Consider the following 23,239-nt stretch of genomic DNA (forward strand, 5'->3'; position numbering starts at 1 on the left):
CTGGTGTGGTGCTTTTCCCCTCAATTTGCAGACAACTCCTTCACATAGTTCAGAGTTTGGGGGTGGGGCACGGGCTGTTTGGAGGTTGGTCTATTCGTGTCTACCCCTTCACCCATAATTGTCACTCAAGATTTCTCCATTGCAGACCCCTCCTCACCCTCCCTCCTCAAGCCCTCCCCATCGCTTACTCCAGACCTGCAAGGCTCCTGTGTCCCGATGCAGGGAGTTAATTTATTAAGCGAACTTTATTAAGAAATTCTGATTTACTGCTCTATGTGCCTTGGGTAGATTCCTGGAATATTACCCTGGATTTTTCAGTTGGAAATTGTCATTTTTTTTTGAAATGTTTCTGTTTAATGAAATCACTGGCCTCTTTTCGAAAGAGGAGGGAAAAATATTTTTTGAGAGGCTTCCTAACAAGGCTACTTCAGCAGGGTCAGTGGGTGTGAGCCAGGAGCAAGGGTTTTATCTGGAAACAAAGGGAGTTTGGATTTTTCTTACAGTCTCGTTGTCTCTATTTTGTTTAGATTATTCTCAATTCCATGCACAAATACCAGCCCCGATTACACATCGTGAAGGCGGACGAAAATAATGGATTTGGCTCGAAAAACACTGCGTTCTGCACTCATGTCTTTCCTGAGACAGCCTTTATCGCCGTAACTTCCTACCAGAACCACAAGGTAAATCCCAAGTGCAGGAACCCAGCAGCGCTGGGGCTGCCAGCTCCCTTACTCCTTCACAGGGGTTTCTTTCCGCTGGACTTCAAGGGCGTTTCTCTACCAAGCTGCTGCAGCAGCACCCACGTCCTCCATGGGCTGTGGCCTTAATTACGGGCTGCAAATGTTTGATCGGATTCGCAAGTGTGGGGTGAGCTTGAGCACATCTCTCTCTCTCTCTCTGTCTCACACACACATCTGAGTATGCATGGGTTTTGGTATTGTTTACGTCCAAATAGATGTCTCTTTTGATTGCATCTTCCACAGACTGGTTTAAGTATCGCTGTGTACACACACGCATAAGAAACAAACTGGTTCATCCATAGATGGTTCTAACACTCAAATGGTGGAACAAGGCATCCTGCTGGACCCATGGACTGTGTGCCTTTGGCTCTGGGGTCTGTGCTTGGGGCCTGGGACCACCCATCATAGGCCTGGGATGGCCTCTCATGGGGCCACCTTCTCTTGTGGAGTTAGGGTCCGCCTTTCCTCCAGGCTACCTTTTAGAGGTATCTCAAATGGCGTTGGGGCAGGTGGCAAAGTGTGTGTGTGTGCGGAGGTGGTGGTGGTGAGGGATTGGTGAGCACAAGCCATGTGGCAGCTGATCTGATGGATGTTGTGGGGGCCGGGGAGTGCCCCTGCTGTCACAGCCCCTGTCCCTACCAGCTAAATCAGGGTAGGGACGAGCTGTGTGGAGGACAGAGAAGGATCAGAAGCAGGCTTAGTGTCCCACAGCCTCTAGTTATCCCAGGCAGGTCATTTCAGTGCAGGCTGCGTGGCAGATAAGGTCTCCACTGGGGCCGGGGCTGTTACATAATGCTGTGAGAGAACTTCGAATTCAGGTTGTCAGTGACCAGGCCACTCTGTGATGGATGGTCCCTTCCAGGCCACAAGGACTAGCCTGTCTGGGAACCCAGATCCGGAGGGAGTCGCCTTCCCTCTAGAGGAAAACTCACTCTTCCGGAAACGGGAGACTTTAGAACCAACAAGGAGGAGTAGGCAGTCCCATCCCTCCTCCCACCCCCGGCCACTCCCACCTCTGCCCTCAGCTGGTGGAACCCACAAGAGCAAAATGGCGAAGAGGAATGAACGCCCTGGAAGTTGTACAAACTATTTCAGGTCAATTGGAGTCTGGCTTCCAGACAGCCGTTCCCTCTGTGGCTGCTGTAAACCTGTGTTTAACTTTGTGGTGATGATCACAGGAAAAATAAATGGGAAAAGAGCAGGGAGGAAGCTTGGGTGCGTGTGTGTGTGTGTGTGTGTGTGTGTGTGTGTGTGCTTGGAGGCTCCCAGGGTCTGCACCTGACAGAGGGAACATAAAAATATGTCAGTTCCCCCCACCTAAGTTCATGCAGAGAGGACAGGAAGTGGTGGATGAATGAAAATTATCTGCCAAGAAAACACGTGGTGTCTACATCCTTGGGATCAATTTCTCTGTTTTGGGTCACAGGGATCTTAGATATGGTGGGCGTGTCCGGGGGAGGGAGCTCCTGCTGTCTTTACTGCGTTGTTTATGCCTTTACGGAGGCGTCATTGTCACACAGTCTTGTGCAACATTGGAAGGATATGGTCAGCACAGCCCTGCATGAATCGATCCCAGCGCCACACCCCCACCCACTCCAATGGCTGTCTTGAACATTTTTCTCCCCCCAGTGCCTTCCGGGTATCTGCCCAAGGAGGCCTGTGCGTGTGCTTGCTGACCGCAGTCTGGGAGGACTGTGTGTGCATGGGTGTGAACATGTTTGTCTTCATGTGTGTACATGGTGGCCACACATGCAGGGATTGTGTTCTGGTTTGCTGTCTGGGCCAGGGAGGCCGGTTGAGCTGAGTCTTTCTGGCCAGCCTGTCAGAGTCCTTTGTCATCTGGAAGAGGGGCCTTATGGGAAGCCCCTTTCTGGGACTGTCCCCTGCGCGGGGCTTCCTGCTTCTTACGCAGAGGCACCTCTTTACTTTGTCAGGAGTGGGGCCAAGCAGTGCACTTTTCCAGCCAGCCCCATGGCTCCTGCACACACTCCCTGTGTGGATATATGATGTGTGATTTAAATAAGCGTGCCAGGGTTGCCTGTGATTTGTGGACTCAGTCTCGCTACTTTATTGTCCCACCTGGACCGGCTGTTGCAACTTCTGACTTCATGGGTAAAAGCCAGCTGAATTTGTACTCCCCGCTGTTTAGGGAATAGGGGTGCACCCGAGGGTCGAACTGCTTGGGTTCAAACCCATTTGACTTTGGGGACATAGGATGGGATGCATTCACTATCTGTAAAATGGGACTAATGGGAACATCTGCTTATAGGGTTGTCGTGACAATTAAGTGACTTAATCCATGGAAAATGTATAGTGCAGGGCCTGGCATAGAATTGGTGCCAAATGCTAGTAAGGATTGATCAGACCATTGGTGGGCCACTTAGCTGATGGTTTTTCTTTTAACAAGGCGACCTAATCCGAATTGCAGACTCTGTGCCTATTCCATGTAATTTCTTGGCTGTTTAGCATCTGAAAGACTTAGATTTTAAGTCAGTTCTTATGAGTGTGGTTGGGAACTAAGGACAAATGTTAGTCTTTGTGGTTGGGTTGGCTCATTCTCTGATCATGTCGCCAATTCAAGGACTATTTGTCTAGCATTTTGCTTTGGATATATGAGCAGGGAAAGAAAAGCAGTGCCTGGGATTCAATCACTGGCACAGTTTGGGACAAAATAAACCACCAACGTTTCGGGCCCAAGAACTCTGTACCTTCAGAACCATCTTTTCTGCACCTGGGTGCAGGTACCTGGTGGGGGTAGCAGGCATGAGGGAACTCGTCTATATTTGCCTTCCCAGAGATGGCAGAGCTCTGAACAACCAGACATATTTTTCGCCCCAGTGCAGCTGTGATTCTCAAGCTGGATTTGGGAGTTATTTCCCCAGATGGTTGACAGCTTGAAAAAGATATTTCAAAATCCGCATCTTCCCCAGCGACAGCCGCTCTGTGAAACAGGTTTCTGTAAGGTTTTCACTGTGGTTGTCAGCAGCTCATGGGGCAAGCCCTAGAAATATTTAGGTGTTAAAAAGCGGGCCACGTGATCGTTTCATTTCCCGGCTCGTGCAACAATGGCCGTGTATGCACATAGGTCTATCCCCCCATATTAACTTGCTCTGCCATTAAACGCCATTTTCCTCCTGCTTAAATCATTGTGCATGGAGCCTGTATTTATGAGGTATGAGCTTGCTGGTGGGGACCAGGAAATGAACCCTTAATGGAGAGACATAATTAAGATTTTTGGCCCTCATGAGGTTGTTTTTTTTTTTTTAATTTTTTTTTTTTGTTTCAAAAGCAAGAATTCCCAACAATTATTCTCATTAATTTTTACAACCTCTGTCTCACTCCTTGGAGCTGGCATTTATATATTTGTTTCTCCCAGCTCCACCCCTCCCTCCCCTTGCCGGATATCCGGTTTTATGTTGATTTGGAGAGAGTGCATTTGTATGGCACACAGAGGTCAGACTCAGTGAAGGCTTTTGGCAGAACACGGAAGGCCAGGTGTGTGTTTGCGAGAGAAGGGGTGGGGGAGTTTTATAAGTGGGGGAGCAAGTGAACAGACACAAAATCAGACGGACATTTTCATGTGCACATAAGCCCGTATGCTAACATTTCCCAAGGGTAATAATTTTCTTAGAGACTTATTTTACTTCAAGAGCAGAGTGATACACACACACGCACACACATGCACACACACACACATACATTCATACATGATTGTACATTCACTGGTTTACCTCCCTGATGTCAGCAAAAGCTGGGACTGGGCCAGGCTGAAGCTAGGAGCCAGAAGCTCTATTCAGGTCTCCCCCTTGGGTAGCAGGGGCCCAGATACTTGAGCCGTCACCTGCTGCCTCCCAGGTACATGTTAATAGGAAGCTGCTTCCAACGCAGCTTCCATCAGTCCCAGTCACTCCACTATGAGACTCGGGCAACCCAAGCAGTAGCTTAGCTCGTACATCTGTCACAGCACCCACCCATAAAACTATTTTAAGCTAGATTTTGAAATGAGTTCTTTTGCGTTCACAGTGGAATGCTGAGTGGGAAGCAGAATTTTATCCCATTCCCATTCAATGCCCACAAGCAGAGCATCTCCCACTAAAAGGGATGTTCGTCATACTCAATGAACTGACACTGACACATCATTATCACCTGCGTTCCACAGTTGGCAGTTGTGTTCCCTCTTGGTTTGCGCTTCTGTGGGTTTGGACGGTAAGATATGACATGCAGTTTTATGCAGGTGATCTCGCTGTCCTCAAAGTCCTCTGTGGCTCTTCTGGTTCATGCCCCCTCCTCTAGGTGCCGGGCAACTAGGGCTCTGTTCACTGCCTCCAGAGTTCTACCCCTTCTACAGTGTCACTTAGTTCAAATCCTGTTTTTAATTTTTTAAAGATTGATTAAAAAAATTTTTTTTGAAAGGCAGATTGACAGAAAGAGAGGCAGAGACAGAGAGATGAGAAATCTTCCATTTGTTTGTTTACTTCCCAGATGTCCATATGGCCAGGACTGGGGCAGGCTAAAGCCAGGAGCCTGACCTCCTCTTGGGTACACCAGGGGTCTAGCTCCTGGGCTTTTGTCTACTGCTTTCCCAGGCACATTATCAGAGAACTGGATAGGAAGTGGAACAGCCAGAATTGGAACCGGGGTTCATATGCAATGGTGGCATCATAAATAGCAATGTAACCCACTGTACCCCAATGCCAGCCCCAATATAAAGTATTTATATTTATGTAATTATTTGAAAAACAAAGTGACAGAAAGAGAGAGAGAGAGAAAGATATCATTCTTGCATTTACTCATTCATTTTCCAGTACCCACAATAACAGGATAGGCTACAATGATACAAGATATCTGAATTCTTTCATGTGGATTCAGGGACCCTAGCACTTGGACCATTTTCTGCTGCTTTCCTAGGAGCATTGTCAGGGAGCAGAGATCTGAAGTAGAACTGTTGGGACTCAAATTGCTTCTTCAATATGGAATGCTGGCATTGTAGGCAGTGTCTTAACTTGCTGCACCACAACACCAACTCCTGAGATCACATATTTAAAAGTATTAGTGATGGAGCCAGTGTTGTAATGTAACACACTAGGTTTCTGCCGCTAATACTAGCATTCCATATAATGCTTGAACCCTTACACCTGCATGAAAGACCCAGAAGAAGCTCCTGGCTTCTGGCTTCACCCCAAACCCACTCTGGCCATTGCAGACATTTGGGGAGTGAATCAGTGGATGGAAGATTTCTCTCTCTCTCAATCTCTCTCTCTCCTCATCCCTGAAACTCTGCCTTTCAAGTAAAAATAAATAAATTAATCTTCAAAAAAAAATAATAGTGGGCCTGGCAACAGCTCAAGTCCTTTGGGGATCCTGCACCCATGTGGGAGACTTGGAAGAGGCTCCTGGCTCCTGGGTTCAGATCGACTCAGCTCTGGTTGTTGAGGTCACTTGGAAAGAGAGCCAGCAGTTGGAAGATCTTTTTTTCTCTGTCTCTCCTTCTCTCTGTAGAACTGCCTTTCCAATAGAAATAAATTCACCTTTAAGAAATATCAGGGACATGTATTTTGCTCTGGCTGTACATCGAATGATTTTACATTTGTTCTGCAAGTGTCTAAAAAGGAAGGAATCCTTACAGGCATCTTGTGAAGAAATCAGGAAATATAAGCATGCCTCAGATGCACAAAAGAGGGATAGCATTCATTAGTTACCCTTGTACAGAAACTCTGAAAGTGTATTTACACTACTGGAGCAGCTGAGATGATTTTTAGGGGGAACTTGAATATGATGGAGTCCTAGAAAGTTGTTCTCTTTTCAACTGTCTTTCCAATGCCAAGTCTTAGCTGAGGACTAGTTTGTGTTAAATACGCCTGTAAAGGTGCCTGCCTCTCTTGGCAGCAAAGAGAAGGTCTGCGCCGTGATTGCAGCTCTCCATGGCTATCAGATGAAGGCATGTAATATGACTGCTTTCTTTTTTTGTTGACTTGCAAGTGATTCTAGTTCGTCACACAGCAAAGCGATATCCTATTCCTGGGTGAAGTGAATTTACGTAAAAGTGGTTTGATTTGCATATAACTGTCAGGCTGATCCTGAACAGGTGTTTGGCAGGTAGGCAATGGTAAGGAAGAGCAGCCTGGCAGGACTCAAGTTGGAGCCACACTGAGATTTCTGGTGCAAAAATTCAGACTTCCCCCACTCCCCTCTGGGCAGCATTTTACAAATGCTTCTAGAATATTCCACATGTATACATTCTGTCACTTGGACCTGCTACTCCATATCCGCATTGATATAATATGTGTCGTCTAAATTAAAAGTTTAGGCCTGTTCAATGACTCAGCTGGGTTACATGGCAATGCAAACTTCCAAGGCCTTCCTCTGTCTTCTCGCCTGGGAAGTTAAAGGGACCTATAGTTACTGTGTGCAAGGAGTCTCCCAAAAGCTCATGGTGATGCGTATTCAGGAAAAGACACACAAGACTTTCCAAACTTTGTGCACTCAAGTGAACTTCTCTTAGTTTCGTTCTTTCATGAAGTTTCAAAGTGCTTGTGATTGTTATCATTCTGGTAGGTTGGGGTTTATTGATCAGCTTGTAATAGATCACATCATGGACTTCCTTTACAATTTATAAATTTCATTTTATTTTACAGGGAGAGAGAGGAAAGGGTAGGGGAGAAATCTTCCACCTGCTGACACACTCCCCAAATGTCTGAAACAGTCAGGGCTGGGCCAGGTGAAAGCCAGGTGGCTGAGACTGCATCTGAGTCTACTACATCAGTGGCAGGGAACCCAGTAGCTGGGGCACCATCTGCTGCCTTTTGAGATGCCATTGAGTAAGAAGTTTAGTTTAAAGTGGGGTAGTTGAGACTATTATAATACAGGAGGCAGGTGTCCCAAGTCGTTTTTTTTTTTTTAATAAATATTTTTTCTTGGAAAGTCAGGTTTACAGAGAGAAGGAGAGAAAGAGAGAGATGAGAGAGAGAGATCTTCCATCTACTGGTTCACTGCCCAAGTGGCCACAACAGTCACAGCTGAGCCAATCTGAAGCCATGGTCCATGAGCTTCTTCCAGGTCTCCACACAGGCACAGGGTCCCAAGGCTTTGGATCACCCTCGACTGTATTCCCAGGACATAAGCAGGGAGCTGGAGGGAAGTGGAGCAGCCAGGATATGAACTTGAGCCCATATTGAATCCTAGAACATGCAAAGCAAGGATTTTAGTCACTAGGCTACTGTGCCAGGACCAAGTCCCTGGGGTTTATTGGCACCATTTTCTATTGGAGCTCACCAGTTCTGCCTGCAAAACCATGACATGAGCATGCAGTGAGGCAGGAGAGAATGTTTGAAAGCAATAATCAAGTCATGCTTTCCCAGAAACACATGCTGGGGCCAGCTTTTCCACGTGGAGGTTGCCACCCTACAGCCGGATGCTTAGGAGTTGGGCCAGTGTGCGCAGGCTCCGAAGGGAGGGGGAACCAAATGTGGAGACCCAGATCATATTTGAAACACAAAATGCCAAAGATTAAAAACAAAAAAAGCAAAACGAACCTCTCAAAAAAAAAAAACCCAGTCTGGAATGATTCAGAGTATGACTCCAATTAATGGGCAAACCAAGACCAGGTTTTGTTCCCCATTTTTAAAAGTAGTCTGATGTGGGGCATGTTTTCAAAGCCTCCTCGTGAATGAAGTGCTGGGTCCGTTGACGGGCCTGCCTTAATTTGCTGCTTTTGGCGGCTGGAGACTGCGTTTCCATGACACTTCTCATTAGCACATGTCCCGAGGTCCTTTCGTGGCAATCCAGTGAAAACCAACTGGCCCCCTCTGCTTCCCTCAGATCACGCAATTGAAGATTGAGAACAATCCCTTCGCCAAAGGATTCCGGGGCAGTGATGACATGGAGCTGCACAGAATGTCCAGGATGCAAAGGTAGGGGTTCCCCATCCCCTCCTCTGCAAACATCCCCCGAATTCTGCAGGTGAGCCTGCACCGTCTCCTACCCCCAGCTTCCTGCCCACAGGGCTCCAGGAATACAGACAGACGTGGGGAGAATGAGCCTCCTCCAGTCCCACTTTCTGATGACCCTCTTGGGTGGGTGACATCATGGTGGGCCACCTGGAGGGTGGATCTTCCAGCCGGGAGAAGGTGCGAGGGGTGCAAGGGGGTTTGGGGTTCACCGTCTGTCTAGGCAGCAACAACTACCACATTCTGCTTCTCCTTTGCTGCCTTTCTGCTGTTGAAGTCTCCCCCTTTCCGATGAATGCTATTCTTTTTGGCAACAGCTCGTGGTAAATGAAAGAGAAGTTAATGACTTGATTTCCTGGGGGTGAAATACAGACAAACTTGACGCCATGTGGTGTCCAGGGCCCTGGGGGATTTGAAGCTGGCGCTAAAAATGGCTCGGTATTTTTACATCTCCTGTGGTCGCAGTTGCTGATATGACGGATAGAAGGGGTTGTAGCAAATGTCCACAGTGGGAATTCGGTCTGATTGGGAAGGATTTTACAAGCATTGCCAATGTTGTCAAGCATTCTCTCTACCTCTTCATGGGCTTCCAAAATAACGAACCATATGGCAAAAGAATTAAGATACATCTTGATTCCTTTGACCAAGAAGTGTTCCCGCCCCCCTCCTCCTACTCCTCCTCTCCCTGCCCCATTTTTCTGGGTTACTGTTTCAAAAATAAAATGAGGCCATGTAGGATGTGTTTCCTTATCCTTTCTGGAAGATGTGAAAATGGAGTCAGGTAAATGGATGTCTTTATTCACAGAAAGTCAGAGACCTAGGCTGGAGGAAGGCTGCACTTTTGTGGTTTCAACATGGCGGTTAGAAAAATATGCCATGTCAATTTTTTTTTTTCAGATCAACCACATCCAATTATGCATGCTTTAAAAATTATTTTTTTGAAAGGCACAAACACGGAGAGATAAATGGTTCACCTGTTGGTTCAGTGTCCAAATGCCCGAAACAAGCAGAGCTGGGCCAGCCCAAAGCTGGGATCTCACAACTTGATCCAGATCTGCCATGTGGATCCACCACCTGCTGCCCTCCGGGGTGCCTAATAGCAGGGAGCTGGAAAGGAGAGTACAACTGGGACCAGACCCCACACACCCTAGAGTGGAATGTGGGTATCCCAGGAAGGGTCCTCACTGTGGCACCAAATGCTAGCCCTAATGTTTCCTGCTTTTAACAATCAAAGAGGTTGTTGGCTTCAGGGGCACCTGTGCATAAGATTTGTTTATTTTTATTGGAAAGGCAATACACACAGAGAAGGAGAGACACAGAGAAAGATCTTCCATCTGCTGGTTCACTCCCCAAGCAGCCACAATGGCCAGAGCCAAGCCGATCCAGAGCCAAGCCGATCCGGAGCCAGGAGCTTATTCCGGGTCTCCCATGCAGGTGCAGGGTCCCAAGGCTTTGGGCCATCCTCGACTGCTTTCTCAGGTCACAGGTGGAGGGCAGGAAGGGAAGTGGAGCAGCTGGCATATGAACTCATGCACATATGGGATCCTAGCGCATGCAAGGCAAGGACTTAAGCCACTAGGCTACCGTGCTGGGCCCTATCGCATGATTTTTAAAGTGGTGCTTGTAGTGTTTTTGGCTGTAAGTGTCTGAGATTTGGAGTTGGGTCCTATGGTGCATGGAAAAACTGAGGACAAAATACCATCTTAGCTTGGAGGTGGTCCTCAGTTGAGCGTGCCAGGATCTCACACCTGCAGCTTTCAGACTTCTTTGCCGGCCTGATGTCTCCTTGCACCAGGGCATGCTGTTGCCCAGTCACTTGCCCATCCTCCAGGGAAAAGTCTGTACTGCACAGAAAGGGGCAGAGTGGGCACCACTGTGTCCAAGGAGGCAATGGTAGGACTTAGCTGGCCAGGTCCTACTGATTGGCCTTTTTGGCACATCTCACATCTCATTGCATTCCTCCTGCCATGCTACCTGGATCCACCAGTGTCCTCACCAACCGTGGCTTCCCATCTTATTGAGGCCCGGTCTAATCTTTTTCTCTTTTGGGACATTCTCCAGTAGCTGCCAAGCAAATCCTTACCAAACACAAATCAGACTAGGTTGCTCTGTTGCTCTGCTGTGTGTTCACCTTGGGGTGAGGTCCCGCTCCTTCAGCTGCTCGGCTGTGACCTGTGAGGTTTCCCCCTTTGGGCTTTGTCTGTTACCACCGTTCCTCTGTATGCAGGACACTTGTGTTCTTCCTGTTCCTTCTGGACGCACGGTCTGTTTGCCTTGAGCCTTCTGTGTTGTCTTGCTCCCCTTAGCCCATCCTGGGCCTATTTGGGGCTCTTTCTTCTTCCAAGAAGTTTCTCTTGGTTGCAAACTGCATGGTCAGTCTATGTCCCTCACCAGGCTCCCCCTTGGGCACATCTCCTGGTCAGTCCCAGGTCCTGTGCTCTGGTTACTGATTGGACAGATGATGGGTGGAGAGATGGGTGGGGTGGCACAGCTGTGAGTCTTTCCAGAAGCTTCTGGGAATACAGCTGTTTGTTTAGGCAGGTGAGTCGGAGGTCTGACCTGGCTGAGCTCACTGGTTGGTCAGTATCTGCAGGTCCCCAAAAGGCAGGAAGGAGGCCGATGGTGATTGGGTGCCAGTAGGTGCCCAGTAACCTGCATGTTGGTCAGAACCACATGTGAGAGCCTCGTGTGTCTGCAGCCCATGTTAGGAATTGTGCTGGGCCACCAAGCGGTTGAACGGCCACCCAGATCAGCAGGAGCAGGCAGGATCTGCAGCCTAGTCCTTTGGAGTTGTCCTTAGGAAAAGGGAGGCAGTAAAGCAGAGCGGCGCCTACAGAGGTGCTGAAGTGAATCCTCTCTTCGCCTCCATCATCCGCATGAGGCAAGTGATTGGATCTCACAGATGCTTACTGTTCTTATCTACAGCATGGGCCTTCATGGGCTCTTTGAGGCTACAGGAGCAAGTGCCCACAGAATGGCAATGCTACATGTGTGCGCAGCAGAACTGGGCCTCTTTCCCCCTTGTCCACAGAGTTTATTTGAGGCCCAGTCCCAGTCCCCTGGTTGCAGCACGTAGTGACATACGAGGACAGTGGCTCTCCGAGTCAGTGTGATAACAGCCAGGCTCCCTGCTAATCGTGTAATGCTGTTTCCTGTTCCCCACACGCCCGGTGACAGCTGGCTCAGGGAGGAGGGCAGAGAGATGAAATTTGCTCTAATTCCAACATGCAGAAAGTGGGAGGGAGGTGGGGTTATGCAGAGTTAAGAGCATAAGTCAGTGGTCTCAAGATTCTCATCTCATCTCTCCAGCGAGGAAATGCAGAGGCTGTCTTGGTCATTTTCCAACCTTCATTTATGGTTTTGGGTTACAGAACCAGTTGCTACGTATGATAAAAATGGGAGGGCTATGGCAAAACACAGTGAAGAAAATGAAATAATTCAAACATCCATCCTTTGAGGAACATATGTGCCAAGGTGGTTTGGAAAGGTTTATCTGGAACTTGAAAAACATCTTAGCCTGAAATTCAAGATTCTATTATTTGGGTGCTCCAGACTGGGGCCAAAGGAGATGATTTCATGAGCACGTTGGACATGTGATGTGTAGGATGAGAACCATCTCTTTTTAATTAGTTCATTGAAAGGCAGAGAGTCAGAGAGAGAGAGAGAGAGAGAGAGAGAGATCTTCCATCTTCTACCACACTCCACCTATGCCCATGACAGCTGGGCCTCTGCCAAACTGAAGGCAGGAGCCAAGAACTCCATCTGTGTCTCCCATGTGGGAGGCAGGGCCCACGGACTTGAGCCATCACTGCTGGTTCCCAGAGTGTGTATTAGTGGGAAACTAGAGTGGAGAATAGAGTCAGGATTTGAAGACAGGCCGTCTGACACGAGATACAGATGTCTCAGGCAGCTGTACCAAATGCCTTAGCCCAGGAGATGCTTTAATGGTGTGCAGGTACGTGGAACCTGTGATTTTTTTTTGTTTGTTTTCAAAAGCATTTTAAAAACCTATTTAAAAGTCAGTGTTACAGAAAGCAGGAGAGAGAGAGAGAGAAATCTCCCATCCACTAGTTCATTCCTTAAGTGGCCACAAGCTGGGCCCAAATGAAAGCAGGACCTAGGAGCTTCGTTCAGGTCTTTCACAGTGGACACGGAGATCCAAGCACTTGGGCCATCCTCTGCTTTCCCCGCTCATTAGCAGGGGGCTTGTTTGGAAGTGAAGCCCCTGAGACTTGAACCAGCACCTATATGGGCTGCTGGCATTACAGGCTTAATTCATTCTGCCACAAGGGCAGCCAATGAACCTATGATTTCATGGATGTCATTTCTTAGAAGGAAGTTAATTTATTTATGAAACAAGCGGGAGAGAGAAACAGAAGGAGAAAGAAAAGGGAGTTAGTTTAAGGTTAATTGAAGGGGAGTATAAAGAAAGAGTTGGTGAATGTTGTCAAGATAATATACAAATAACAGACATTTGAGAAATATGCGTAAAAATTTAGTCTGCGAAGAAATAGTTGGGGCTCCATGGCTGCTGGAAATGGTTTAATCCTGGCTTGTCATAGAATGTTTCTTTCTTTGAACTTTTTTGCTTTTGCTAATGAAAATACTGTTTTATCGAAGAATAGCCAATTTCCTAACAACTTCCCAGACCAAGACATCTAGGAGAAAAAAATTTATTTTATTGGAAAGACAGATATACCAAGAGGAGAGACAAGAGAAAGATCTTCCGTCCACTGGTTCACTCCCCAAGTGACCACACAGCCAGAGCTGAGTCAATCCAAAGCCAGGAGCCAGGAGCTTCTTCTGGGTCTCCCATGCAGGTGCAGGGTTCTGAGACTTTGGGCCGTCCTCAACTGCTTTCCCAGGCTACAGGCAAGGAGCTGGAAGGAAAGTGGAGCAGCTGGGATATGAACTGGCACATATATGGGGTCCTGGTGCATACAAGGCAAGGACTTAAGCCACTAAGCTACTGCGCCGGGTACTCTCCAAACTTTTAATTGCTGGGACTGTAGGCAGTAGGAAGGTCAAGGCTGAATGCTCAGAATGACCTCCTCAGATGATGTGACACGGGCCAGCTGGCTCGCTGCATGTGATCTGTATAGCACTGTGTCTTCAGGTATACTCAGGGAACCTTGTATCTACCAGGTGGTGAAAGCCAGGTGTGGTTTGCTGACTCACCTCGGGAGTCACTTTCTCTGCATCCTGTGGGCTGAATGTGACTCCCTAGGGCGTGTCCAGAGTCAAAGGATCTCTCCTTTGTCCAGACATGAACTGGTACATTCCAAAGCTGCCCAGCAGGTGCAGAAGCACATGGCACAACATCAGGGCTGGAATGATGCTCCATCACTGCTGTTGGGTGTTGAGACGTGGTCTGGGTTCTGGCAAGCCAGACACCAATGGACCTGCCCAAGGTCACATGGCTGTTTCATGTGGGACCTGGGATGTAGATGATGGAGAAGATCCCTTTCCCATAATCCTAGGCTGCAGCTTGCCTTCTTTCAACTGCAGAGCATTAGCAAGCAGTAACATGGAGCTTCCACTTTGCCTTCTTCCTTATTCTCACACACCACATGGCTTGAGCAAGTATCCCACAAGTGGAAGATTCCTTATCTGAAACACTTGGGAGCAGGAAGTGTTTCAGATTTCAAAGTGTTGGGGGGTTTTGGATGATCGGCTTTTGCTTATTTCCTCTACACCTTAGGTACATAGCTTGAAGGGAATTTTACTCCCTATTTTTAAAAATGCTGTACAGGAAACAAGTTTCATGCTTGAGGACAGGTTGGCAATTTCCCACCAGTGGTGTCAAATTGGTGGTCCAAAAGTTTTGGATTTCAGAGCATTTCCCACTGTGGATTTTGGCATTGGAGGTGCTCAAACATGTAATTTCTGTAGCATACTGAGGAGGCTGGCCGAATGTGACCGGGTCACACTTGTTGACCTTGGTGACCTCAGAGAGGGAAGGAAGTTGCCTGTTCTTCCTGCAGCTGGTGCATGGAGGAAGTTGGTTTGCCTGGATCCCGAACTACCCAGCCACGGAGTAAGGCAGGCGGCACTGGAGCCATGGTGGCTTGGCTGGACCAGAGCTTACCCATGACACAGTCCTTATTCCCAAACTCCAGAAGATTCCACATACCTTCGCTGGAAACCAACCATCTCGCCTGCCTCTCGGGATACCTACCCACACATCCCCTCTCCTTTCTTCTTCTCTGCTTGCTTCTTAATATGGGTAGAAGACTCATTTTGCAAACCCACTTAGAGCAAGAAGCTCTCTGGAAGAAAATATCCCAGTAAATGAATAGGGCAACTTTTCAAGTACTTCAGGGATTCATGGGTCTGAGACTCCTGAAAGGATAAAACTCCCTCCTTCCTGAATTGCAATTCATTTTCAGCTCCTGACCACAGATGCTCATTTTTCAACCTTGAAGCAGAGTGTCTCCCTCTCTGTGCTTGTGGTTGAAGGGAATTCTCAGGCCTGGTGAGTGGGAAGCAATTCACAAGACCACTTCTGGAATGGCATGAGCTGCATCCATCACCTTAGGGCTCGGCCTGGCTCCAGGGAGGCCAGTGTTTAGGACCAGCAGGAGGCTGGCTGAGCCGGCATATGCAGAGAAACTGTGATGTTGAGCTGGTCTGAAGAAGTACGTCTCTAGTTGTGGTTGTTCATCAAGCCTACAGATGCCCAGGACAGCCTTTCTCGTTCAACTGCGGCATTAGCCGCAATCCTGTCTTCCTATGTCCACCTCACAGCGTGGCCAGCAGCTCCCTTGTTCACATCAAGCCACCTGTCTTTACTGAGGAAGAAGTGTTGTACAGAGTTAAGATGTACACCTGAGTATTTAGGAACATGTCCATCTGGTGACACGTACTTGACAATGAAACCTGTTAATATAGTGGGTGCCTCCTTATCCTGTTCTTTGTCTCTGCTGAGAACATGTGAAAGCCGCCCTCCTAGCCGATTTCAGGCACCTGGTGCAGGGTTACTGATTGTGTTTGCATGACTCATTCATCTTGCAGAAATGAAACTTTGAACCTCTTGCCTAACTGCTCCATTCCTCCTCCTTCACAACCTTTGCCAACAACTTTTCTAACTCTCCACCACTGAGTTCGACGATTTTCAGTTCTACATACCAGCGGGGTGAGGCGGGCTTGGTCTTTCTGTGTCTGGCTTCACATCCTTCAGATTTATTCAAGTTGTTTCAAAGGACAGAATTTCTTTTGTTTCATTGTGTTTTTTTTTCAAATGTTTTATTCATTTATTTTATTTGAAAGACACACATACAACTCTTTCTCGCTCTCTTTCTCTCTCTCTCTCACACACACACAGACAGACTTCTTATCTGCTAGTTTGTTCTCCCAGATGCCTGCAGTAATGGTCTGGGCCAGGAGAAAACCAGGAGCCAGAAACTTAAACCAGGTCTTCCATGTGAGTGCCCAGGACCCATGTACTTGAACTGTCAACCTACTGCCTCCTAGGGTGCATATTGGCAAGAAACTGGAATTAGAAGTGGAGCTGGAACATGAACCCAGGTAGTTCAAGCGGCATCTTAACCATTGTGCCCAACACCTGCTCCCAGACTCATACTGTTATGTGTGGTACGTGGTATTGCCCTTTTCTTGATGGACATCTGTCTTGTTTCCCCACCTCATTTCTTGGGAATAATGCTGTGATCAACCGAGCAATGCAGTTTTCTCTTGGGAGGTACTGCCTTCACTTGCTTTGGATATATTGCCAGAAGACAGGTTACTGCAGCATGCGGTGGCTTTGTTTTGAAACTTTGGCACCACTGTCATACTCTTCTCTATGTTGGCTGTACCAAAGTATATTCCCCGCAGCATTGGAGGAGGTCCCTTTTCTCCACATCCTTGCTAATGCTTGTCACCTTTTGTCTTTGTGAATATAGCCATCCTAACAGTCATGACGTGGTCTGACTTGCCTGATGAGCAGTGAAAGTGAGGATGTGTTCACACACCTGTTTTTCATTGTACATGTTTTCTTCAAGAAAAGTCCATTCAGATAGTTTGTTCATTTCCCTCTTTATCTTCATGAATGTTCACCATTTTTTATGAACATGTAGCACATACTTCTTCATGGGGTGCATGTTTCTTCAAGTCACCCTCAGAAGTTCTGGGAGTGTGCCTCTGAGCATGAGTCAGGAACTGCCCGTTAGCAGGCTCTCTCAGGTGACACCTGGGAGACCTTTGGCCCTAGAGAGCAAGGGAACTTGTACAGGTGGATGTGTGACCTCGTTTTCTGAGACACAGCCCACTTGTGAACTTTCCGTGCAAAAGGCAACTCTTGTCTCTTCTTGGTATTCAACGTTGGCTGAATGTTAGAACTAACGTTCCTTCTAATGTTTTCAATGTGAAATAGTTGAAACTTATGGAAAAGTGGACAGTGAACACTTGTATGCTATTGTGTGTTTGCCAGTTTGGATTCTATAGTTAATGTTACATATTTGCAGTATGGTATATCCATGTATCCAGGGTTGCCAGGACACAAACCAGCAGCCATATGGGGTCCCAGTGCCTGCAAGGTGAGGACTTTAGCTTCTAGGCTACCATGTTGTGCCCAAGATTTATTTTATTTTTATTGGAAATTCTGATATACAGAGAGGAAGAGAGACAGAAAGGAAGATCTCTCCATTGACTTACTCCCCAAGTGGCCACAATGGCTGGAGCTAAACCTATCCAAAGTTAGGAGCCAGGAGTTTCCTCTGGATCTCCCACATAGGTGCAGGGTTTCAAGTCTTTGGGCTGTCCTCAACTGTTTTCCCAGGCTGCAAGCAGGGAGCTGGATGGGAAGCGGGGACACCAGGACACGAACAGGGCCCACATGAGATCCCTGCACATGCAAGGTGAAAACTTTTAGCCACTAGGCAACGATGTAAGGCCCTATTTTTTATGATTAATTTTTTAATTGAAAGGCAGATTAAAGTAAGAGTAGGAGAGACAAAGGCAGAGGTCTTTCATCTACTGTTTCATTCCCCAAATGTCCACAGTGACTGGAGCTGAGGCAATCTGTAGCTGGGATCCAGGAGCTTCTTCCTGGCTTCTGACACGGGTATAGTGTCCCAAGGCTTAGGACCATCCTCTGTTGCTTTCCTGGGCCATAAGTGGATAACTACATGGGAAATTAAGCAGCTGGGGCATGAACCAGTATCCACATGGGATGCTGGCACCAGCAGGTAGAAGATTAGCCGCTATACCACCACAGGCTTGTGGTTTTTGTGCAAGACACCCCCAGTATACACTAAGTCTATCCTTGCATTGTGACGCTTTATAACCTCAGGACATATCCCAGGTATGAGATTGAAGCTTGGAGAAGGAAAGAGACTGGACAGCCAGTGGCCAAGTTCATGGCAGGGTATTGACATAGGACACACTCAATCAGCCCAACTGAGTCTGAAATTGCAACTACACCCTACAAGGTATTATCTGGAGGTTTAGCAAGGGGCCCCAAAGCAAAGCTGTACCAAACTATGGGTGCTCAGGGTCATCGAGAAAGGTGTCATTGTGTTCCTTGGCACCTCTCAAATCACACAACACCCATGGAATCAATGCTGGGAAATTTATATAGCCTCCTTGTTCTCCCTAGCGAGATAGTACCATGGTTTTGTGCAGCTTGCTGGTGTGGTGTGAACTAAGTAATAAAATGATTAGAAAGTGCTTTGTAGACACGATGGAGTGTGCGATTATTTATTTGCACTGGACTACATCCCATGTGGGGCATGCCCTCCAAGGCTCCCACCGTGTCCACCCAGGGTTAGTTTAGAATAACTTCCCCTAGCGTATTAGAAGGTTAATAAATCACGAACACTCCCTAGGGGTTGGTGTGGCTGCTTTGTAGATTTTAATTTGTAGATTAAAGTGCTAGCGAGGAGAGGAATTTGCTCCACACGAGCTGGATTTTCCAGTCCCTGGCTTTGCCCCAGTGCACCACTCTCCTTGCTAGAAAACGGCTGCCAGGAATTGAATAAGCATCACCAGGGGAAAACAAAAGCAAACACTAAATGCCAGCACGCCAGCGCTCCTGCCACCTGCTCCTGTGAAAAGGCCGATTGAGTGAGTTGCGGTGGAAAAACGTTCTCTGGGGGTGTGGGGAGTGCTTGGCTGGCAGTGGGCTGAGGGTGCAGCCCTGCCCTGGATGTCAATATTCCCTTGTAACGTTTTACAACCAGACCTGTCAACAATGGCGTCCTTCACTGCACTCGTTCACGTGGAACCAAATAGGAGAAGGGGGCCAGGCTGGGGAGGAGCTGCTGGGCAGGCACCAACCCTCGTGGAAAAGGTAGGCTCTTTTAGGATCCTGGCTTGTGCCTGATGAGCTGGTTTGCGCAGTATGTAACCGTAGGATGTGACATTGCAAGACTAAAGGTTGTGTGAGCTTGAGGCTTTGCCGGTAGATGGCTACATTGCTTGGTTCTGGCCGGTCTTGACCTCTGTCACCCATAGGCTGTTTTGTATAAAAGGTTGGCTATCTTTGCCATGCGATTGGTGTGTAGGCAATCACCTCCCCATTATCAAGTATACATTGGTCGGCAACAGCTTTGGAATAGGAATGACCTGGGGCAAAGCTGAGCTATGCTTCTGAGCTGTGTGATCTAGGAGAAGATACTTGCATCTTCTTACCTCTGAAGTAATTCTGATCCCGTGCATAAAGTGAATTTCTTTCCATAATCAAACAAGGGGAGGTGTTTGAGTCCACCGATTATGTGTCTGAACATAACGGACCCTGAGATGGTGAAGGATCCTGAGGGATGATGATGGAGGAGGAAGAGGTGGCAAGGGATGAAGAAGAAGAAACGGAGGAAGGATAGCATGCCGACCAACAGCCAGCTGTCTGTTGCTATGGTACCGTCCCTTTCATTCTCTCGTGCCCTGGCTTTGGTCCTCATGCTTGGAAGCTGTAGAGATCAATCCTTGAACGGCTCCTACTTGTGTAAGGTGGACACTCATCAGATTCCTTTGACTGATGCATCAAGGCACCCAGTGAAACCTGCTCCAGTGTGGCTTGGTCTTGATAGCTTCTCCGCTTTGCTTCAGTTCTTGCAGTGCTGATTGAGAAATTCCTTCACCTGTTAACTCTCGTGTCTTAACACCTGTTCGAGGGGCTTGGGGCCATGGCATTTCAGCACTAACAGAGATGTCCTTGATGGATGGTGAGGGCGATGTTTTCAGCTCTGCGGAAGGAAGCCTACGCTGTGGGGGACCAGTAGTCATCGAGCTCATGCAGCCTTCCCACTTCTGGGAGTGTCAGTAATCAAAAGCAGGATTTGGCCTTCCAGGGAGTAATTTTGCAATTTGGCAGTGCTAGAATGGAGAATTCCAGAGTCCATTGATAGGTTCTGTTGTAAATTTCCACAGCCAACATTTTTTGGGGGATGAGGGGAGGGTTATTTTCTTTAATTAAAAAGAAAGAAAACACCCATCCTCATTAAAAAAAAAATGTAAAACCTAAAAAGAGTTTTCCCCTTTCGTATTGGAGCTATGAAGTCCAGTGGTCCACCTAGCAGGGGTGGACCACCTAAAGGGGCTGGAGAGCAGGATGTGACAACTTGGGCTAATGTTTTATTATTATTCTATTTCTTCCTCTCCTTTTTCCATTACATGGCTGGAGCCACAAAGCCAGAGCCATAAAGCTAATTTCATTCCTTTTAGGCTCCCAGCCCAAGGGGGAGATTCTCACTGGCCTGGCTGCTGGGATGGCTCCAGCTTTGGCTCTGAGATGACACATGCCACAGGGTAGCCTGGCTAGGGGACCCCTGGGTATTGTGAGGGCATCTGAAACTTCATGGAAACTTGGCAGGTGCCCTGTGTCCCCTTTCTAGCCACTCTGACATGCTCTCCCATGACAGACAAAGTCAACAGCACAGGGTGGAGATGGTTACACCCAGGAGGGGTGGGAGATATGGGAAGGGAGACTTGAGCCTTCAGTTCTTCCTTTTTGTATTTGAAAAAAAAAAAAAATCCAAGAAAGTGATTAGGGGACTCTAGAGAAGTGTTTAGGGGATCAAGAGTTCAGGTTGTACATTTTTTCAGCTCTGTGACCTTGGGCAACTGGCTCAATCTCCCTGGGACTCCACGTCCTTGTTTATGAAATGGGGACAAAAAGAATACCCACCTTGCAGGGGTACAGGCAGGGATGAAATGGGCCATTAAAACACTCTTCGACATGTGTTACATGTAGCTCTTTCTGTGTGGACATTTCTGGTGTGTGTTTTGCCTCAATTTTAATGACTCCATTTTTGCTTCACTTGCATTATAGGGACTCTAACTTATACCACAAACCCGTAAATTTTTGGATGTTTCAGATGCATACAGGTTCTGGCCTTCTAAAACATCATTGGCCTAAAATTATCTAAAAATGTAATGAAAAATGGATGGTTCTGAGTCAGGGCAAAAGTTGAAACTTACTGCATTTTGGGACTTCCTGAGGTGTTTCCGTCTCACCTGATGGATGGAGCAGCTGCACGACTTTTCAGAGTAATGTGGTGAAAGTGATGGCCTGAAATGCATGGGTTTTAGGGAAGATAGTTATACCAAAATGTAGCTATCAAATATATATTTTCTTAGCAAGGATTTATTTACTTGAAAGAGAGGGAGAGAGAGATCAAATAAAAATAGAGTGTGTAAAGGAGCTTCCATCCACTGGTTCCCTCTCCAAATATGTGCAATAGCCAGGGATGGGTTAGCATGAAGCCAGGAGCCAGGTGCTCCATACTGGTCTCCCACGTGGGTGGAAGGAACCCAAGTACTTCAGCCACCACCTGCTGCTTTTTGGGTATATTAGCAAGAAGTTAACTTGAAAATGAAGGCAGGACTCTGATCCAGGCATTCTGTTATACAGGCAGCACAAATGGCAGGTTTTTTTTTCTTCTTGTAGATTTATTTTTTATTGGAAAGACAGATTCTACAGAGAGAGAAGGAGAGACAGAGAGGTCTTCCATCTGCTGGTTCACTTCCCAAATGGCTGCACTGCCCAGAGCTGAACTGGTCTAAAGCTGCAAGTTAGGAGCTTCTTCATGTTTCTCATGTGAGTGCGGGGCCCAAGGATTTGCTCCATTTTCCACTGCTTTCTGAGGCCCATGATCAGGGAGCTAGATCAGAAGTAGCTGGGACGTGAACTGGTGACCATATGGGATGCCAAAACTACAGATGGAGGATTAGGCTATGGCAGTTTAACCTGATGTACCACAAAATTTCTTTTAAAATTATTTATTTGAATGACAGACATTGAGAAACACAGAAACAGAGACAGGCAAAGGGACAGAAAGAACTCTTCCATCTACTGGTTCACTTCCCCAATTCCTGTAAAAGCTGGGGCTGGGCCAGACTGAAGCAAGGACACAAGAACTCCAGGTCTTCCACACATGTGGCAGGGAACCAAGCAAGTACATGAGTACTTGAACCATTGCCTATTGTCCCTTCCTTTCCCTCATCCACCCGAGTACATACATATGAGCAGGAAGCTGGAATGGAGAGTGACGTGGACACTCAAACCCAGGCACTCTGGTATGGGATCAGCATCTCATATAGGTGCCAGTTCTAGTCCCAGCTGTCCTATTTCTGATCCAGCTCCCTGCTAATGGTTGGAGAAAGCATCAGAGGCCAGTTCAAGCCTTTGAATCCCTGAACCCATGTGGGAGATTTGAAGAAGCTCCAAGATCTTGACTTAGGACTGGCAATAAATGTGCTTTATAAATGCCCCACTCACGGTCCCCTCCCAGCCCTGTGTGGGTATGGGATATTAACAGCTGAATCTGCTTTCATCCTGCACATGTGGGTATTTCCATTAACTCCTATATTTTCATTTTATTAATTAAAATGGTTTCGTTGACACATAATATTTATACATATTTATGGGACATCGTTTGATGCATTCTAAAATACTTAGAGTTGCCCAAGGGTTTCATTTGCCTCTTAAAAAAGAAATGTGTGCATGTATTTTATTAAAAAAGCATGGTAGAGACAGAATGGTAGAGAGACAGAATGGTAGAGAGAGCTCTTCCACCTGCTGCTTCATTCCTTGTATGCCTGTGACACCTGGAGCTGGACCAGATCAAACCTGGGAGCTAGGATTCACTTCAGGTCTCCCAGGTGGGAGGCAGGGACCCCAGGTTTTGAGCTATTATTCTCTGTTGTCTCCCAGGAAGCTGGAATAAGCAGAGCTGGGACTTGAAGCAGGCATTCTGATAGTGGGTGTGGGCATGCCCATCTTGACTTCTGGGCCGGATGCCTGACTCCCGCTGTCCGTTTTGTCTCTGGACTGCTCCCCATTCGCATCCTCTACCATTGCCCCATACAACCCACCCTCCACCACCCCATGTGCTTCCTCTGTGATTCTTGGTACTGAATGACACCCCCACTTTCCCAGAGGAGGCCGCTGTTGAGTCTGTATGGAGGAAACCATGCCTCAAGCCTGGGCGTGGCCGACGGGAGAGCCGAAGGTCAGAGAAGGCAGAGGACTGACTGGCCGTGACAGTTGGGGGTTCCACATGGTGTGATGTGGCTGTATTCCTACTGTGTTCAGAGTCCATGCTTTTTTCTCTCTTC

At 47.4% G+C, this 23,239-nt stretch overlaps 1 protein-coding gene across 1 annotated transcript in view; it reads left to right on the forward strand.

The window, feature by feature from the left end:
* Positions 1-23,239, forward strand: part of TBX5 (T-box transcription factor 5) — a 43,996-nt gene that overhangs the window by 9,295 nt on the left and 11,462 nt on the right. Inside the window, exons 6-7 of the mRNA XM_040986878.1 lie at positions 528-680; positions 8,559-8,650. Of these exons, the coding sequence (XP_040842812.1) occupies positions 528-680; positions 8,559-8,650 (245 nt within the window). The remainder of the gene's footprint in view (positions 1-527; positions 681-8,558; positions 8,651-23,239) is intronic.

The sequence above is a fragment of the Ochotona curzoniae genome, unplaced genomic scaffold (assembly GCF_017591425.1).
Source record: "Ochotona curzoniae isolate NIBS_2020 unplaced genomic scaffold, NIBS_Ocur_1.0 contig_46, whole genome shotgun sequence".
Lineage (NCBI taxonomy): Eukaryota > Metazoa > Chordata > Mammalia > Lagomorpha > Ochotonidae > Ochotona > Ochotona curzoniae.